Source organism: Actinia tenebrosa, unplaced genomic scaffold (assembly GCF_029948245.1).
Source record: "Actinia tenebrosa isolate PJP-AT-01 unplaced genomic scaffold, QUT_ActTen_1.0 PGA_scaffold9__36_contigs__length_13948895, whole genome shotgun sequence".
In the NCBI taxonomy this organism is placed as follows: domain Eukaryota; kingdom Metazoa; phylum Cnidaria; class Anthozoa; order Actiniaria; family Actiniidae; genus Actinia; species Actinia tenebrosa.
In genome coordinates, this window is record NW_028292586.1 from 12,367,333 (window position 1) to 12,386,785 (window position 19,453).

The 19,453-nt window shown below is 39.0% G+C and overlaps 3 protein-coding genes across 4 annotated transcripts; all 3 read left to right on the forward strand.

The window, feature by feature from the left end:
* Positions 1–95: 95 nt before the first annotated feature.
* Positions 96–4,642, forward strand: LOC116291978 (uncharacterized). Of its 2 annotated transcripts, none has more exons than XM_089025267.1 (5): positions 96–251; positions 521–1,237; positions 1,946–2,230; positions 2,860–3,165; positions 3,465–4,642. In XM_089025267.1, the coding sequence occupies exons 1-5, from the start codon at positions 200–202 to the stop codon at positions 3,785–3,787; spliced, it is 1,683 nt and encodes a 560-aa protein (XP_088881393.1). In that variant the 5' UTR covers positions 96–199; the 3' UTR covers positions 3,788–4,642. The 2 variants fall into 2 exon arrangements, with proteins under 2 accessions (XP_088881393.1, XP_088881394.1); XM_089025268.1 differs by having other exon boundaries at positions 524–1,237.
* A 2,835-nt stretch (positions 4,643–7,477) lies between these two features.
* On the forward strand, positions 7,478–18,256 carry LOC116294323 (uncharacterized). The gene is made up of 6 exons (XM_089025153.1): positions 7,478–8,180; positions 8,367–8,762; positions 9,015–9,062; positions 9,491–9,781; positions 10,489–10,791; positions 16,655–18,256. Exons 1-6 carry the CDS (start codon positions 7,478–7,480, stop codon positions 16,981–16,983), a joined length of 2,070 nt encoding a protein of 689 aa, XP_088881279.1. The 3' UTR covers positions 16,984–18,256.
* On the forward strand, positions 12,722–15,228 carry LOC148904865 (uncharacterized). Its single transcript, XM_089025222.1, has 2 exons — positions 12,722–12,998; positions 13,107–15,228. Exon 2 carries the CDS (start codon positions 13,177–13,179, stop codon positions 14,854–14,856), a length of 1,680 nt encoding a protein of 559 aa, XP_088881348.1. The 5' UTR covers positions 12,722–12,998; positions 13,107–13,176; the 3' UTR covers positions 14,857–15,228.
* Positions 18,257–19,453: the final 1,197 nt, after the last annotated feature.

Here is a 19,453-nt window from a genome sequence, read left to right on the forward strand (position 1 = left end):
AATATTAAGAAGTAGTTTTGAATAAATTTGAAAATTGCGAAATGGGTTTCCTGTTGCGAAGCCTGGTTGTTGTGAGCTGAGTCTGACATTCTACTTCCGGGAAAGGTTATGGTCAAAATCAGGATCATAATATCCTATTAAAAAGAGTTTTCTTTGGAAATAACCTGATCTAGATTGTACGGCAACTCAAATTGAGGATATGGCTTCATTAATGTCAAGGTTCAGAAAAAAGGTTTCCAAGAAACAACGAGGTATTGTATGACGCCTAATAGGACTTACACAAAATTTCTTTCATGAATTTAACCTATGTTTGATTGTCCTTTGTTATTTTAAAAGCTATCCTTGCGTTTCCTGATGTTTTGATGACAATAAGGCATATAGTTAAATTTGTCTTTAAGATGTTATATTCTCTGCTTTAATAGGTTAGATGTGTAGTACGATATCTAGTTTTAAAATTCAACCTTTAAAAGTTTGTGCTTAGATTGTACTTGCAAATAAATCATTTTGAACTTATTTTCAGAAGAGGATCGCAGGAAAAGTAATTCAGAAAAACCAGACAATAATGTAGATAATCACAAAGAACCTAGACCAGGTTGTAGTACTTCGCGAGCAGCAAGCTCCAGCGTAAAAGAATTGGGTAAAGATGATGCAAATATGGGTCCAAGTAATAGTGGAAATCACGCAAACAAAACTGCTCCTTCAAGATATGAAGAAGAGTTAAATAAAGGGGAAAAAGGAAAGAGAAAAAAAGGGATGAGCATGAATAATGAATCCACATTAGAGAAACCAGACCATCAAGAAGATTCCAAGAATGAGAGTATTGTAAATGCAAGTTTGAGAAGTTCATTAAGTTCAGAAGAAAACACAAAAAGAGAATCCATTTCTGAGGAGAGCTCTCAAAATATTGCCTGTGAAAATGAGAGCTTGCATGAGTCATTAGTGTCAGATCAAGATAACAATGTGCCATCTGGGGCAAGCAATAATTTGAGGGATCCAGATAATGAGTTAGTAGCACAGTTGCAACACATTGAAATAATAAATGCCACTGTAAGAGATAAGACCGATGAGCAGCAACTTCAGAGTGAAAAGACTTCTATCTCTGAGCACACCAAGGCAAATTCAATGAACTTAGCAAAGCTTCAGAATCCTGATGTACCAGACATCATAAGAGAGGCAGAAGAGCATTCACTACATGTGCATGCTCAAGAACAAGCACAGTCAAAAGTTGAGCCTTTAGGTATGTATTGATGAATATTCTTCAAAAGTAATTAAATATGCTGCCCGGGGGGTAACTACCACCCCAACTTTGGTAAGGATGTGCCGCCAGGACCTCAAAGCCCTAACCCTATCCCTATGTCACAAAGCGTAGCCTTTTCGCCAGACAAAAACGACCAAATCCTTAACCCTATCCCAGGCTAAAACGGCCAAATCGTAACCCTATCCCAGACAAAAATGATACCCTATCCCAGACAAAATGTCAAAAAATGATACCCTCCCCCAGACCCAAAAGCCGAAAAACCATACCCTATAGGGCGGCACATACCCGTATAGCAAATATAGGGGAGTGCCCCCCCCCCCCCCCCCCCCCCAGGGTTATGCTGTAACATGAAACAACCTCTTGGCTGGTCATAGTCATGGCATGAAGAAATCACAGATTGAACCCTTAAAATGCAAACAAATTGATTATGTATTACACCTACATGTATGTCACTCTTTATTCCTGATAATGTATAGAGACTCAGAATTTTCAAGACTCAGAATTTTTTCAGAGTCTTTCAATTTGCAGCTGTATAAGTTGCTTCATATACACTGCGAGCATCAGCTCAATTTGATACATTACAACCACAGTGCAAATATATATTTCATATATATTCTCATACACATAAAGTATAGAGTATAGTTTTAATTTTTAATATCTTCTTATTTGAATTGATTGAACGTATAGTTTCAGATATTTTGTCGAAGGAAATGGAAGATAGAATTTCTCTGAAGCTTGACCGAGGAAGTTCTGTCCTAGCAAACTGGGAAAACCTTGCTTGTGAACTTAATGCACCTCCTAATATCAGAGCACAGTGTAGAAGAACAACCATGGAAAGCCCAACAGAACTGCTGTTTGAATCTTTAAACAGCTGGAGACACACAGAAAACCTTACTGTTAATGAAGTAATAGCATTTCTTAATGAAATGAAAAGAAAAGATGCTGTTGAAGTCATAGAGAAAGCTATTCCAGGTAAATTAAGATCAAGTTAAATACCAAAATAAATATCATCTGATGATCAAAAGTAATAAATTATGACATGAAATGATTTTATGATTAATATACAGTAACATCCTTTTCCATTAGATATAAAATATTCTCTATTTTCTTTTCATCCTTCCCTCCCCAGCCCCATCCCCCAGGGACTTTTGCCTTGTAACCAACCTTCCTTGGCCAATCAACACGGACAGACAGATAGACAAGGGAAATTATAGAGGGACTGCTCTCAGTCTTCTTTTCCATATAAGATGAGATCATGAAGGGGGTTATTATGAGGTATAGACACTGAGGGTGGTCGCTAGCTGCCAGGTTATATACAGTTTCTATACATCCTTATGGAGGGATTGGGAATGCGCTATTTAAAAAAACAAGCCACTTGAAAGTCTAACCTGCACTTTCTATTCAAATAATTTAAGACCTTAACTAGTGTCGGTACAGTCGAGGATTGAATCCACAACCTTCCAAACGAAAGTCTGATTCTCAGCCAACTGAGCCAGTTGGTTGGCGTTGACTTGGATATACTCTATAAAAGCTTGTCCTTGTTGCAGAATATTGTTTCTCATCCATATTCATCATAAACAATATTTATGCTTTCTCAACAGCACATCAGAGAGATTGCCAAGTGAGTGATAAAATAACCAACAATCTAAATGTATTGGAAGAACTGGCAACAAAGCTGGACAAAGAGTCAAGAGTACTAAAAAACTGGAAATATCTTGGACTAAAGCTTGGAGTAAAGAGAGAAATACTACAAGAAATTGGGAATGGGAATTCTCCAAATGCAGTAGAAGCCTTGTTTGAATATATTTACTCAACTATGCCTGGTTTAACTGTTGAGCAATTTAAGGAAAAGATGGAAAAGATTAAGAGAGTAGATGTTTTAGATCTTTTTACTGACACTGAAACAGGTAGGCTCTTTAATAAGCACTAAGCTTTGGTATATATTAGAAGAAAATTCATTTCATTTTAGTAAGTAAGTGTGGTTACAAAGTACAAAAAGCAAGAAGCAAGGAATGAGAGGGTATTTTTGCAACCATTTTCATAAGTATGTGATGCCAGAACCCTAGTGTACATGTGCATGCAGTGCAACAACTTTAACCGCTTTGATTAACCAGGGTTAAAGTTTCTGAAAAAAAAGGTCTTACCCAAGATAATTTTAAACAGTTAAAACAACTGTTTGTTGTATCCCTGTCTTTTCTTTCATCAGGTAAGATGATGGAAGTGGTACCACTCCACAGCGATCTAATGTGCTCCATCTGCTACATGCTGAATAAGAGTTCTGCAGCTCTTAAAAACTGGAGACATTTGGCTTCTGAATTAGGAATCGATTACAACACATATAAGAGCTTTGAACCTGACCCTCCTCAGAGCCCAACGAGTATCTTACTGGAGTGGGCATGCTATGCGAGAGGGGATAATTTCACTATAAGAGAATTGTGTGGGAAATTAGAGAAAATGAAAAGGTATGATGTAATAGAGGTTATTGAGAAGGAATTTGGACAAAATTTTAGGAAACCTCGGCATTTATAAATTAGGCGTACTGCAACGTTCTCTTGTGTGGTAAATCGAGGGTGGAGGAAAGCGGGTGGTGTAGCAGTAGTGTACTCGCCTCAATCTCATGCTCCTTTACATCACATGGGGAGTAGAGTTTGCTACGGGGTTCTCAGGGTCTGTAAGTTAGCCATGCCCTAACTTAGATCTGCCCAAAGGTTGTTTCAGGGTTTGATCTGTGAGTTAGCCATGCCCTTCCTTAGATCAGTTCAGAGGTTGTTTCAGAGTTCAATCTATGAGTTAGCCGTCCCCTGTCTTAGATCTGCCCAGAGGTTGTTTCAGGGTTTGATCTGTGAGTTAGCCATGCCCTGACTTAGATCTGCCCAGAGGTTGTTTCAGGGTTTGATCTGTGATTTAGCCATGTCCTGACTTAGATCAGCCCATAGGTTGTTTCAAAGTATATCTCGATAAATAAGGTTTTACGGTTGAATCTTCCCGCCAATGGTGAAAATGCATATAATATAATACGGCTACATTATAACGCACGCTTCTACTGGACAAGGCGTGCGTATCCATAATTCTTTGATCAGAACTGTTAATCAAGAAGCTTTCGACTGGTGACTATAGAAAAACGTAAGATTGAGGTGAACTGCGCGCTAAATGTTTTTAAAATAGAAGTAGCAATTGTTCTTAGATTTTAGATAAACAACACTCGGATCTTACTTAGCTTTTATCTTATACATTTTATACGTGTCTCATAGAAGTCTCATCAAATTTCCCACTAGTGTACATATGATAAGGGTTGACCAGCTCTTTGGGACTGACATAATAAGCCCACCAGCTTATAAGATAAAACAGATTGTAATAGAATTTAAATAAATTCAATAAATAATAGTTATGACTATACTGTTGATGTTTTGTCATCAAAACGATGAACTGACTTGGGACAAGGGACCCAGCCGTATTGAATCGATGATAATTGGGTTCTGTCACTCTAATATAAAAACTCAAAGACACGATAGAAATTTGATTAACGGAACTAAAAAACCCAGAAGTCTTGAAATAGGTATTAAATCATATTAAAAGGGCTTGAATAAGTATCCTTCTTGTGCAGAGAAACTTTACCAACAGGATCGACCAGGCATCATGCAAATCCAACGACAGGGGAGGGGAATGGCTAAAACTATTGCGAAAAGCGCAAGGCCCTTCTTATAACTTATATATTTTATCTGTAGGAACTTGTAGATAAATTGGATCACCGTGAAAAGCTTTGTGAAACTGACGTTTCGGACGTTAGTCCTTCTTCGTTAGTCCTGCACTTACCCCGACGAAGGAGTAACGTCCGAAACGTCAGTTTCACAAAGCTTTTTGCGATGATCCAATTTATCTACAAGTTACTACTGTTTTATTCAGAAACACCAACGCAGTCTACGCTAGTTCTACTAGTTGTCACCACTATTTTATCTGTTAATGGCATTTAATAACAACAATAAAAAATTGATTGATTGATTGATTGATTGGATGAGGAAGTGACGTAGTCACATTTTGGCAGAGGCATCTTTGGCCGTACCGACCGCGTAGACCGAGTAGTCTACAACTCGTACCCAAAGCCCACGTTTCTCTTGTTCAACCCCAGGAAGCCAATACAAGCTTTCTAGAAAAATTTTTTGAAGGGAAATTAAAAAAAAAAATCGCTAAAATGGCTCGAAATCACTACTAAAGGACAAGGGCGACGTAAACAACACTTCATGTGAGTAAATATTGGCTCTTATTGTTATTTTTTCGTTAAAATTACATTCAGTTCTCAAAGCTTGTATTATGGGCTTCCTGTGGTTGAACACAGAGTATGATGGGAAGCCTGTGGCTCGCGTGACGTCAGGACGCTGTATCTTGGAAGTGAAAAGAAGGCGGAAGTAGAGAACTAACCGTCGTAAACCGATAAAATAACCCCACAACAGTACTAGAAAATGCAAAGAGGTGCGTAAAAATGATATTATGTCTTTGCTTTACGTAAATTCAGGCCAGACAGACAAGAAACTTCTCTGATTATCGCAAATTTCGGATATGAGAAGTTACACGAAGTCACAGGGGGTTGATTCAAGATTCCAAGAATCGAGATGTCGAGTTTAATATCGAGTACTGGTTTCATCCTCATCAAAGTTTTTAATTCTTTCATTTCTATATTCCATTATATTGTATACACCTACTTGCAAGAACGTTGTCATACGAAAATAGAACATTAGTGATTTAGTGGGATAGGAATTATATTAAAAAACAAAAGAAGATCACTGAAGCTGAACTTTTTCTTTTGTCTTTTAATGTATTCCTTTCTCACTAAATTACTAATGTTCTAATATCATATGACAACGTTCTTGCAAGTAGGTGTATCTGTTTTTAGTGTATAGATCTTATTAGACATTTGAGGTTAAAGTACGGGTGGATTCTTCGAGTTTGCATGCAGTATTTTGTCGAGCCCGGTAGGGTGCAAACACTTGACCGAAAAATCCATTCAGATATAAATAACAATGAAACATCTGCCATCTTGGTTTATCTTACAACAGAATGAGAAATGCTTTGCATACTCAACCATCCTGGCGGCTATGACGTAACATGTACCCCAAGAAGACGACAATAAATATCCACCGTACTGTACCCTAAAATGTGTTATGAGTTATTTATTATTCAACGAATTTTGCTTTTTCCCAAAAATGGCTTCGAGACGATTTTTTTTTTCTGGTGTGACTCAAAAACCAGTTTTTACTAAATATAAACCTAGAGTGACCTAGAGTACAAATATCGCAAGATATTGATACTCGCTCCTGCAATATTTGTACTCTACTAAAGATTAGTTTCATTGGCTGAAATATTCGTACTTAGTTCACCAATTGCTGGAGTAAACTGAGTTTATAAATCACAAACACTGAACTCATCTCGCCGTCAAAACAAGGGAGCTAGGATAAATTGGTACTTTAAAATATTAAATTACTACGGATCTCACCGAACTGTGGCGACATGCCAAAAATTTGTCTCGATACCACACCCTAATTCGTCCACTGACATGCCTACTTTTGTCACTGTCTCAAATCTAGCACATTGCAAATAAGGTATTCACTGTAATACATGTAAAAAAAGTAGGCGTGACAGTAGACGAATTAGGGTGTGGTAGGGAGACAAATGTTTGACATGTTGCCACAGTTCGGTGAGATCCGTAGTATAAGAAATTAGAATCTCAATACATTAAACATTGAGATATTGGGAGCAGTACAAGATAATGAATGCGGATTATTGATTGGTACTTGTACGAACAAGTTCGGGGGCGGGGGGGCGGGTTATGGGGATATGGATTTACTTTGTACTGATTTGGGTACTGTTAAATGGTTTATTTTAAAATATTTAATTGCCCCATGCTTAGATTGTACATATCACATAACATTAGTGTATTAGATTTCTTCATGCTTAGTTTGTTAAGGTTTGTATATATCATATAACAGTAGTGTATTGGATTCCTTGAGTGTCACTCTAGCTATTTTTCATGATGAAATGACGTATATTCATGATGAAAAATTAAATTGCAAAAACTCAACGAGGAGAGTCATAAACAGGAGACTGAGATTTCATATCTTAATTAATTTTACCCATGCATAATTAAATGTTCCTTTTTGATATTCAGCTCATTTTCAGCAATCTCTACTGTTTACTCATGTCTAACGGTTCAATCTGCCTAATATCATGTCTAAACGCGAAGACCCCAAAGATGCTACAGTTTATACGGCTGCTGGAGGAACTGCCACTGTTGAATTGACAATTCTGGAAAAACCTGATGGAAATGTGAAGAAGAAATCTTCAAATTTGGAATTCACAGGATGCTTTATAAAAAATGATGACAATCTTCATCATTTTATTGACAAATCATTCAGACCAAACTTCAACAGGAAGAAATTTAATACACAAAAACCAAAATACCTTTTTTATAGTCCTCTTCATTTGAGCCAGTACCAAGGAGATGTGACCATGGCTGTTCTTAAGTATATGGAGATTTCAAAGAAAGAGACGTCCATGGAACTAACAACATGTTGCCTGGAAAACCCATTGGTTTTCATGTTTAATGGGCATTTGTTCTTGTGCTGTGATTCAGAAGATCTAAACAAAAGCAAGTCTATGGATAAATACAGCAAGGAGTATGGAATCAATCAAACTTTAGATTTCAGCAAGATGTTTTATGGATTAGGCATGGAGAATGACCCTCTTAAGTTCATTTCCTTCGACATACACCAAACCAAATCAGGGAGTTATTACTGTAATGAAATAGATTTTAATAAACTGCAAAAGGCTGGGCCACTTCTTTTGGAAGATAACAAAACTATAGTGGGATACTACAGCAAAGTGGAGGGCAACTGCAGAATTGAGATTAACATGTTTGAAAAAAGTCAAGGTAATGAACAAAATGAAATATATATTCTATTTTTATAGGTTACTCTTAATTTAGAAGCAATGTGGGATTCAGGGGTGGTGAACGATTGTGCAAAAAGGGTAGAAATGTATGAAAAGGATTTCTGTAGAAGGGAGTTATACCTTTGGATGCACCAGTACTCCAGCAATTGTAAATTTATCTTTTTAGTTGACTCACCACCAGCCTCCTCATCAGCCAACCCTCCAGAAGAAGAACTACCACCAGCCTCCTCATCAGCCAACCCTCCAGGAGGAGAACCACCAACGGCCTCCTCATCAGCCAACCCTCCAGAAGAAGAACTACCACAAGCCTCCTCATCAGCCAACCCTCCAGAAGAAGAACTACCACCAGCCTCCTCATCAGCCAACCCTCCAGGAGGAGAACCACCAACAGCCTCCTCATCAGCCAACCCTCCAGAAGAAGAACTACCACCAGCCTCCTCATCAGCCAACCCTTCAGAAGGAGAACTACCACAAGCCTCCTCATCAGCCAACCTTCCAGAAGGAGAACTACCACTAGCCTCCTCATCAGCCAACCCTCAAGAAGGAGACAATCAGCAATCAGGTATCATTTCATATTCTTTTGTGCATGTCTTGATTTCAATAGTTTCCAGCACCACACGAAAGGAATAACATATTATGACACTTACTTCATTAACTCCTCTTTATTTATTTAAGAGTTAATTAGATAATACCATACTTGGCTCATTTGCATATGTTATAGCATAAACTGCAGGGGTGGATCGAATGGTGGTAAAGGGGATGGCTAGACACCTAGATGGCTAGAAACTAACATTACCTATACAACTCTCCACAGATGACCCTGATGACCCTGATGGAATTCCTTTTGGTGTTGAGCAACAACGTTAGTTTCAAAACAGCTTGATAAATATTAATGGAGCTTCAATAATAACAATATAAATTTATCCCTTTAGTAGAAAGTTTGCCATATGATGTTGATGATGTTAATATTTATGATGGCACAACTAATGCTGCTGATGATGATGGTGATGATGGTGGTGGTGAAGATAATGATGGTGAGGATATTAATGATAGTGATAATGACAGTTAATAGTGGTGATGGTGGGTATGATGATGGATGGTGGTTATGGTGATAATGATGATGGTGGTGATGATAATGATGGTGAGGATAGTAATGATAGTGATGATGATAGTGGTGATGGTGATGGTGGGTATGATGACGGATGGTGGTGATAGTGATGAGGATATGGTGCTGATGATGATGATGATGATTCACGGTTATATACTAAATTAAGCCTATTTCCTTTACAGCGATGTTATTGAGTGTTTTTTTCGAAAAAGACGCAGAGAATATTAGAGCCCTATCTCGCTACCTTGACAGAAGGTCGTTGGTGATAAAGAACTACGAAGACCTAGCAAACCGCTTGAATGCCCCTACGTTAACCATAGCGAAGTGCAAAAGCAACACCACCGAACACAGTCCAACATTAGATCTCATGCAGTCGCCTAAGGTTTCGACTCTTAAAGTAAATGTGCTGGTGAGAAATTTAAGGGCGATCTCAAGAAATGATGTGGCCAATCTAATAGAAAAAGGAATTCCTGGTAAATTATTTTATGTTAGGATTGTTCGTCACATATACGCAATGCGTTTCACGGGGATGAGTGGGAAACGATACGGCAAATTCGCAGCCATACTGATTGTAGTCATACCTTATCTTACCGTTACTTCTTGTTGCATATATAGTTGCATGAAATACTTGAAGACAATGGGAAGTCATTTAAATGGTTACGGCATGACGTACCGTGTACGTGCTGTAAGTCAGTACTACCGTTTGTTTCCCACTCATACGATAACCATTCTTATGGGAAGCCACTTCAATGTTACGGCACGTTTACCATTTATGTGCTGTAAGTCAGTACCTAACTTTTCCAACTCCGTACGATAACCATTCTTATGGGAAGCCACTTCAATGTTACGGCACGTTTACCATTTATGTGCTGTAAGTCAGTACCTAACTTTTCCAACTCCGTACGATAACCATTTTTATGGAAAGCCACTTCAGTGTTACAGCATGTCGTACCGTGTACGTGGCTGTAAATAAGTCAGTACCGTATGTTTCTCACTCATGCGATGACATCTATTCTTTAATTTTTAGTGAGTTATACATGCTAGACACATCCTGAGTCTCATGGAATGTGTTTAACTTTCCATGGATACACGTTAATTGCGTTTATACATATTCCTGAAACGTTGAGACCATTTTTATATCATTGAATTTTAATTTTTTTTTTAAATTTTAATTTTATAGAAAATCAAAGGGAATGGCTTAATGTAAAAGACGCAATAAATGACTACGGGGAACTGTTTGATGAAGTTGCAAGTAAGCTTGATCCAAAATCTATGAATGACTGGAAAACTCTTGGCCGCAAACTTGGATTTCAATTTGACGAGCTGAAACAGATTGAATTAGGGTGCAATCCAACAGAACGTCTTTTGGTGGACTACGTGTATACAACAATGAATCCAGAGGAATTGACAGTAGCACGGTTCCGACATCTCATGGAAGAAATAGAAAAACCCAATCTTCTCCGAAAATCTGGAATCAATGAAAGTAAGTTTTTCATTTCATTTTTGGTCCGTCAGGTTATGGATAATTCACGGTAGACGTACAGTATACTTTGATTTCGATACCAATCGTATTAAGTTTATTACAACAGCAGCGACATTAAAACAATTCGATCTGAAACCATGCAAGCAATTAATAATCTTTGCTGAGTGGAAAACTCACTAACTTTACAATAATTGAAATAACATATGTACTTACTTCTATGGGGTATCTAAATTAAACACCATAGTCTTAACTTTTCTAGGTTAAAAGATATAACTAGCTAAAAACTAGTGTGAGCTGCGTCGGTGTTTCTAATGAAACAGTAATGATGAAAAGGTAAATTATACACCGTGAAAAGATGAAAAAACTTACTGACGTTTCGGACGCTAGTCCTTCGTCGGAGTAAAAGAGAAAGAAGTGGTAGAAAGGAGTGTATATATGATAGAATAAGACAAAAGAAACCAATGAGAGCAAGGTAGGCTAGGTTACTCATCATCTCAGGTTAGCAGTTGACTGGTTAGCGTTCAGTTCTGAATGATTTATAAAAAGGACGCGCACGTTATCTTAACTAATTACGAAGAACTATTGTTGCTTTAATAGGCCCACGTCACTCAAATTAAATGTCACTTACTATTTAACAGATCAAAAACCGTTTTCCGTGTTTGATACTCTGATCAAAACAGGCGGGATGTTCACAGGGAGCCCGGCTTTAGAATTTGTACATGAATAAAAAATATCAATAAGTGCTTTATTGGGTTTCCTGTGTTTAGAATTTGTTCATGAATTAAAAAAATCAGTAAGTGCTTTATTGGGTTTCCTGTGTCATTTGAGATTACGCTGATACGTTGAATTTCCGGTAATCGTACTAACCAGTAACTTGATAGCAGATTAACGTAACGTATCAGTGTAACGCACGTCCTAGTAAATGGTAAGAAAGAGAGAAGGGCTGAAACTAATTTGAGTACCTATTTTGAAACCGCCGTTAAAATAATTCGCCATGGTTATTTACCAGCAAATACAGCACCAAACGATCACATGACAAATAAACTTAACGACAGCATGTCTTATTTATAGGGAATATTAATCTGTGACACACAAAACAATGATATTTGTAAGCCATACTTTAAATGTATGTGGACCAGTGGTTGATGGGACCAGTTAGCTCTACAACCGTGACCTCTCTGGTAAATATCCGCTTTCAAACAATAGACTTTGACAGATTCAGTAATGATGAAAAGGTAAATTATACACCGTGAAAAGATGAAAAAACTTTCGGACGCTAGTCCTTCGTCGGAGTAAAAAAGGAATTTTTGACAGATTCATAACAGTTTCATTGAAATGCAGCGTTCTATTTTTATCGTTTGCCGCCAAATAAAAATATTCCGCGCAAACGTTGGCATCAAAATATCAATAACTGTAGTTTATGGCTTTAAAAAGAGAGCAACAAATTGCGGTTGATTTAAGTATAGCCGGACATTCTCTATTTCTTATTGGCAAAGGAGGAACCGGCAAGTCATTCGTTGTGAAAACAATATTTAAAGAACTAACTAGGCCTTTATATACATAGGTTCGTTTTCCGCCTCGCTCTAAACGAACTTTCTGGCGTACACCCACGGAGGGGAAAACCCTTTTGATGATTCTTCCTATTTCTCTATCAGGGACTCCATTTTCTTTCCCCAGACCTTGGCAGAACATTTTATTTAACCTTGATAGTGGAACCTGGGATTCCGCTCCAGATATAGAAAAGTTTTTCAAAAGCCTGAAGGAAAAAAACATGAGATTTTAGATCCTGAAGACGAAATTAACGGTCAAATATTTTGAAAAATATACCTTACTCACCATAACATAAAGTATTGCGCTCCTTGAATATTTGATTTGTTTTCATTTAATTCCAGATTCTGATTGTCAGCACTCATCATGTTGACATTCAGACTGCGTTTCTCTAAAGTTTATTAGCACTGGTCCCATCAACCGCTGGTGCACATGTAACGATAAACTTGCCTTGTTTCAGCCCTTCTCTCTTTCTTACCATTTACTAGGGCGTGCGTTACACTAATACTGAAGAGTTCTCTACTGGCCACTAGGGCCTGGACACGAGTTAGATACCGCTGACCGGCTCAGTAGGAGCGGCCATCTTGTTTACGTTAAGATTACGTTTTAGGACAGAACTATAATACAAGACTATTCAGCACCAGTATATCTTTATTTATGTAAGTTTTCCATTTATTATATGTGTAATCGTTTACTTCACATTTATCTATACATGATTTACTTGAAGTGCTATTATTTAGCTTAGATTTTATATATTTGTATCTTAGGACTCTATCATCGTTGTAGAATAAAATACTATCAGACATCGAGAAGCATCTCTTTCTTCATGATAGAGTCATGGTTGTAGTTGAATGTTCTGTTCCTAGCTGCACCTTTAAGACACAGGATGTCACAGACGCCGTCGCCGTTGCACTACTAAATAACCATGGGCTAGCACACAGAGACACTGCCACAACGCTCCAGGCCCCAGCGTCAAGAGGACCGAAACTAGATCGGCCGAAAGTAGACATCGGCATTTCAATAGAGGAATGGAACGTATTCGTCCGCCGTTGGGAAGTATTTCGCTCTGGCTCTGGCATAGACGATGCTTCAGCCCCATCTCAGCTCTTTCAGTGTGCTGGACCTGCATTGGGAGATAGCATCCTAAAGGCCAACCACAAGGCAACATCGGAATCCCTCGGAAATCTTCTCTCTGCTATGCGCTCACTGGCCGTCATCCCGGTTGCCACGTGCGTTATACGCACCGAGTTGCTGCAATTACATCAGGAACGCGACGAGGCATTCCGTGCCTTCACAGCTCGGGCGCGAGGAAAGGCCGAAACCTGTGCCTACAGCACACGGTGCGAGTGCGGCAAAACCGTTAACTATACAGACCACATCCTCCGAGACGTCCTACTCAACGGCATTTACGACCCCGACATACGTCGCGAGATACTCGGGACCAAAGACATCCTGCAGAAAGCGGTGAACGACGTTATTGCCTTGGTGGAAAACAAAGAAATGGCCCGAAATGCACTCCCACCATCAACCCTCTCTGGCATGTCATCATTCCAGCAACAACGAAGAACACAACCCTCTGCGGCCCCATCACATCCAGATCAAGCCAAAGAGGCAACTTGCCCCGACTGTAAGAGTCCCTTCAAAACCTTTACAGAAGGAGCGCGAGGATGGAACACCAAGCCCCATCAAGTGTGCATAAACTGCTACAGGGCCCGAAGACGAAAGCAACGCCAAAAACCCGCCAACATCCAGGCACTAGAATCTGAGCCTATCGCCCAAATCACAACAGTCAGCGTACACAGCACCCACAACAGTCATCGGCGCCGAAGAAGACAGCACTCTCAACGCTATAAACGGGACCTGACCATAACACATAGTACAATCCATAGGCCCCCATCAACGAGACTAGAGCATCACATATTCTCCAAGGGCGAATGGAGAAGAGCTCGTTTCAGAGAACACCCCAGAGTGTCCGTCACCATCACCGTTGACGGACCAAACAACCGATCTCACAACCACTGCTTTAACAAGGAGGCAAAAATATCTGCAATCGCAGATACTGGCGCACAATCAGACCTCTGGTCCCTAGAGGAGTTCACTGCCTGTGGATTTTCCCGTGATGACTTGCGACCAGTCAGTCTTGGCCTCTCAGCCGCCAACCGCTCCCCTATCGCCATTGAGGGTGCGTTCTTTGCCACACTAACAGCAGCCTCACGAGACGGTGCCAAAACAACCTGCCGCTCGATGGTGTATGTAAGCAGCTCCGTGCGAGACATGTACCTGTCCTACGAGTCACTGCTCAACCTCGACCTACTGGGCGAGCACTTCCCTACCAGAGAGAACACAAAGACACCCCTCAACGGCATACACGTCCACGACAGCGTCCATAAACCACAACCAGACGTCAGTCCCCCAGAAAACCCGTTGACCCAGGCACCTCCATACATACGCCCTACACGTGACAGAAGGACACCACGGCGCTATGAACCCAAGACAGGCACCTGGGTTAGAAACTGAGTCCAGTAATTCTGACTGCCCAGTCAGAGATTCCAGGACTGGGGGGGATGAAGAGTTCTCTACTGGCCACTAGGGCCTGGACACGAGTTAGATACCGCTGACCGGCTCAGTAGGAGCGGCCATCTTGTTTACGTTAAGATTACGTTTTAGGACAGAACTATAATACAAGACTATTCGGCACCAGTATATCTTTATTTATGTAAGTTTTCCATTTATTATATGTGTAATCGTTTACTTCACATTTATCTATACATGATTTACTTGAAGTGCTATTATTTAGCTTAGATTTTATATATTTGTATCTTAGGACTCTATCATCGTTGTAGAATAAAATACTATCAGACATCGAGAAGCATCTCTTTCTTCAAATACGTTAAATTTGCTATCACGTTACGTTAATCTGCTATCAAGTTACTGGTTAGTACGATTATCGGAAATTCAACGTATCAGCGTCTTCAGTTTCAAATCTCAAATGACACAGGAAACCCAATACAGCACTTACTGATTTTTTTTATTCATGAACAAATTCTAAACACAGGAAACCCAATAAAGCACTTATTGATATTTTTTATTCATATACAAATTCTAAAGCCGGGCTCCCTGTGGGATGTTGAGAGAACACGAGAGGAGCTACGCGTCGTGGTTTCCAGCTTCTCGAGTGTTCTCCCAACATCCCAAGTGTTTCGATCAGAGTATCAAACACAGAAAACTGTTTTTGATTTGTTTTATAAAATAACAAACGCGCAAAAACATCAAAAAAAGTAAATTTAAGTAAATTCTCCCTAAATGCCGTCTTATTCAAACTGACCAATGAGCGCGCGCCATAAATTAAAATCTGACAGTTGCAATACACGCGCGCGCTAAAATGACGATAGCGTGTTTTGATGCTCTCATCAAACATGGTTTTCGACCAATCATAGCGCGCGTAGTATCCCAATTATTTTATAATCTATTATCTGAAACTGTTTATCAAAGAACGTAAACCGCGGAAGTATGATTAGGTCAGTTTTACACGGAATAATTATCTTATTTTTTTCTCAGTTTTTCTTTCACTTAGTTTTCTTTCCCAGTGGCGGCCGATCTAGGGGTGGGTTTTGGGGGTTGCAACCCCACCCCCCCCCCCCCCCCTATGAGAGCCATCGTGATTTATTATTATTATTATTTTTTTTTTCATGACAACACCAACAGCATCGCGAGTTTTATTAAAACAGGGGTGCCGAACACATTTCGCTCGCTTTTTTTTCTATACGCCGTGTGTGGGACCTGAAACAACCATGCTCGCCTGCAGCAAATAATCGTCTGCCTAACCCTTTGGTATGCTATATCTCTCCACCATCTCAACCAATGCTACAACCCCCCCCCCCCCCCCTTTGAAAAAATCCTGGATCCACCCCTGTTTCCATTTTCTCCTTTTCTTTTTTTCTTTCCTTTTCTCTTTTCTTTCGTTTCTTTTTCTTTTCAACCCCTCATAATTCATGCATTCTATCAAGAAAGCATAAATAAGAGAGGGAAACTTCTCTTTTTTCATTTCCTCTTTTCTCTTCTCATTTCTCGTATCTCTTTTCTTATTTTTGTTTTCTTTTCCTTTTTTCTTTTCTCTTATCCCACTCATTGCATAGCAATCTTTTTCACATATTATGATATTGGTTACTAATTAAAGAATTAAATTGAAATAATCATTCGTACAGTACTATTCAAATGTTTATGGATCCGAAATTCAAAATCGCTATGTAAAATAGAAAACATTTTCCAAGACAAGTGTTTCTATATTTACTGTGGTTTACCTCTTTCTTTTCAGAAGACGATTGTCTATCCATTAAAGATGTCATCCCTCCTGATAGTGAAATAATGTGGAAATTGTGTCTGGAACTAAACAACGAAGTTGTTGGTTTAAAAAACTGGAAGCATTTGGCCTCTTCTTGGGGAATAAAACACGAAATCTATTCTCAGTTTAAACCAAACCAGAAGACAAGCCCTACTGAGATATTACTCAAAGAATGGTTAATTGGTGAACGTCCGACATTTACTGTCAATGCACTTTGCCATCTTTTGGGTGAAATTAAGAGAAACGATGCAAAAAAGTTTTTAGAAGAAACACTACAAGAATATAGCCAAGTACATATGTAGAAGTATTTCAGTTAAGGGTGATCATCTAGTATCACCCTACAAACTTATTTTGTGTGTCAAAGTTTGATAACACATTTACACCGTCCAACTTATAAGTTATAACTTATATAACTTATAATAACTTATAAGTGAACGTATTGTTTATGAACACTGCCATCGTGGTGTAAATGTGCCAACCATTTTAACAATAGGATTTTTCACTTTGCTTTGTTGGGTGGCCAATAGATTTCTAGTTAGCAATTTAAATAACAATCAACCAATATCAACCAATAAAAATTGCGTCATCGTACGCCAACCTATATTAGTAGAAGATAATATAGGTAAGTTGTAGTGCTTGGGAACGAGGTTAATCCGGGCGAAAGCCCTTGGAATTAAATTCGGAAAAATTAATTTCCGACCTCGCTGGGATTCGAACCCACGACCTTCGGAATTGTACTACCGATGCTCTACCAGCTGAGCTAGAGGTCAGACTGAGAGCAGGCCGGGGTGAAATAGATGTTAGGTCGCGGTAATTAGATGTTAGGTAACGTTTTCAAATGACGTCATTTATAATTACGTAAGATTTAACTAAGGTGCGCCCATGTGCCTTTGTTTCAGCGGACGCCTTTCTGTATTCTTTGATCAGCCCAGAGGTTGTTTCAAGGTTCTGTTTGTGAGTTAGCTATACCCTGACATAGATCAGCCCAGAGGTTGATTCAAGGTACAGTAAAAACCCGCATAAAAGAACACCCATTTTTGGAGTTGAGGCTGATTTTGTTCTTATTTAACGGGTGTTTACTGAAAAATCAGCCTGAAGGTGTTTTTATTTTTTTAAGAACACTTTTTAATATTTCAGGCTGATTGTGTTCTTATTTACATGGTACTTAAAACGCCCAAATTCAGGCTGGGTGTTCTTAACCCACTTTTTCTTTTATGCGGGTTTTTACTGTATCGGTAAAATTTGAAGGTTTGTGTCTCACCATCAAGAATCTTGCGACTGACCCTAGAAAAAAACGTAAGATTGAGGTGATCCGCGCACTAAATATTTTTTAAATAGAAGTAGCAATTGTACTTGTTCTTAGATTTTAGATAAACAACACTCGGATCTTACTTAGCTTTTATCTTATACATTTTATACTTGTCTCAGAAGTCTCATCAAATTTCTCACTAGCGTACGTATATGATAAGGGTTAACCGGTTCTTTGGGACTGACATAATAAGCCCACCAGCTTATAAGATAAAATAGATTGTAATCGAATTTTAATGAATTCGATAAATAAATGTTATGACTATACTGTTGATGTTTTGTCATCAAAACGATGAACTGACTTGGGACAAGGGACCCAGCGACGGACCAGCCTTAAAGAGACCAACATACGTACTGGCATGCAGACACGTCTATTAACGGAACTAAAAAACCCAGACGACTTGAAAGAGGTATATTAATTGAAAAAGATATAAGAAAATCAATGAAAGACGAATAAAATGCCTCTTGAATTTATCTTTATCTTATCAAGGAATCCCACTAACCGTATCAACCAATATCGTGTCCAGAGCCCACGTCCCTCTTGGTCAGCAGCGAGAAACGAGAGGTTTATCGGATGGTGACTAAAGGAACGTGGGCTCTGGGTTCGGGATTGTAGGGTCGACCAGAAAATAATCGTGCAAATCTAACGAGAGGGGAGGAGAAGGGATATCGTTTCGGCTGGCGTTAAAAATAAATTTTGATTTTAATTTAAAAATGCAGCTAGAGCTATGGAGAATTTTGGGCACTACAGCTTATAGAGATCTGCAATATTCTTAACATTGAAATTAAGGGAGGGTTTGTAGAATGGCTAAAAATATTGCGAAAAGCGGACAAATTTGAACGGCCACCCTGCCTTACTTAGGCCGGAAATAAGGAAGTGACGTCATCACATTTCAAACTGAAAGACAAATTGATACCCTGAGAGCAGAGGCCTCGCATGGTAGTCTTGCAATGTAGAACATAAAATAACTAAAATCTAGATGTAAAACAGTTTTTAGTTTGGGAAATTCTGATCTTATCACGTCACAGGTAGCCCAAGCTTGGTTTCTGTGGTGTCCTGTTATAAGGAAATGTATGGGGAATCATCAAACATTTCAATAAAATCATCAAAACGTGAAATAAAGCCTCGAAATTTTACCCTATCATTGAGAAATAGCACTTCTTTCGCTCTGCGTGGTTATTTTTTGAATTTAGCCCGTTTTAAGGATTTTTTCCCTCACCAGTAAGAAATAAGAGAAGGTTGGAAACTCGGGATCCAAAAGCGAGCCATCACGAGTCTTTGAAACCTCGTACGTGTTCGAATTTTCTTTCCAGCGCCAAATTTTAGTCATGACCCTTCTCTCACATTGCTATAGAACCGAGAAAGTCGCATTAGAGATTAGTCTTCGCGTCTTTAAGCCATGAAATTGGCCTGTATTCACATACTACCTCGCTTGTTCTGACCCGTACTTGGAGCTCACTGTA

Bases quoted from the DNA above. Each gene is read 5' to 3' on its own strand.
- LOC116291978 (XM_089025267.1), top strand. From the start codon at position 200: ATGGCTTCATTAATGTCAAGGTTCAGAAAAAAGGTTTCCAAGAAACAA. The intron at 1,238-1,945 runs GTATGTATTGAT...TTGAACGTATAG, and splicing joins GTCAAAAGTTGAGCCTTTAG to TTTCAGATATTTTGTCGAAG. The intron at 3,166-3,464 runs GTAGGCTCTTTA...TTCTTTCATCAG, and splicing joins TTTTACTGACACTGAAACAG to GTAAGATGATGGAAGTGGTA.
- LOC116294323 (XM_089025153.1), top strand. From the start codon at position 7,478: ATGTCTAAACGCGAAGACCCCAAAGATGCTACAGTTTATACGGCTGCT. The intron at 8,181-8,366 runs GTAATGAACAAA...TTATCTTTTTAG, and splicing joins CATGTTTGAAAAAAGTCAAG to TTGACTCACCACCAGCCTCC. The intron at 9,063-9,490 runs GTTAGTTTCAAA...TTTCCTTTACAG, and splicing joins TTTTGGTGTTGAGCAACAAC to CGATGTTATTGAGTGTTTTT.
- LOC148904865 (XM_089025222.1), top strand. From the start codon at position 13,177: ATGGTTGTAGTTGAATGTTCTGTTCCTAGCTGCACCTTTAAGACACAG.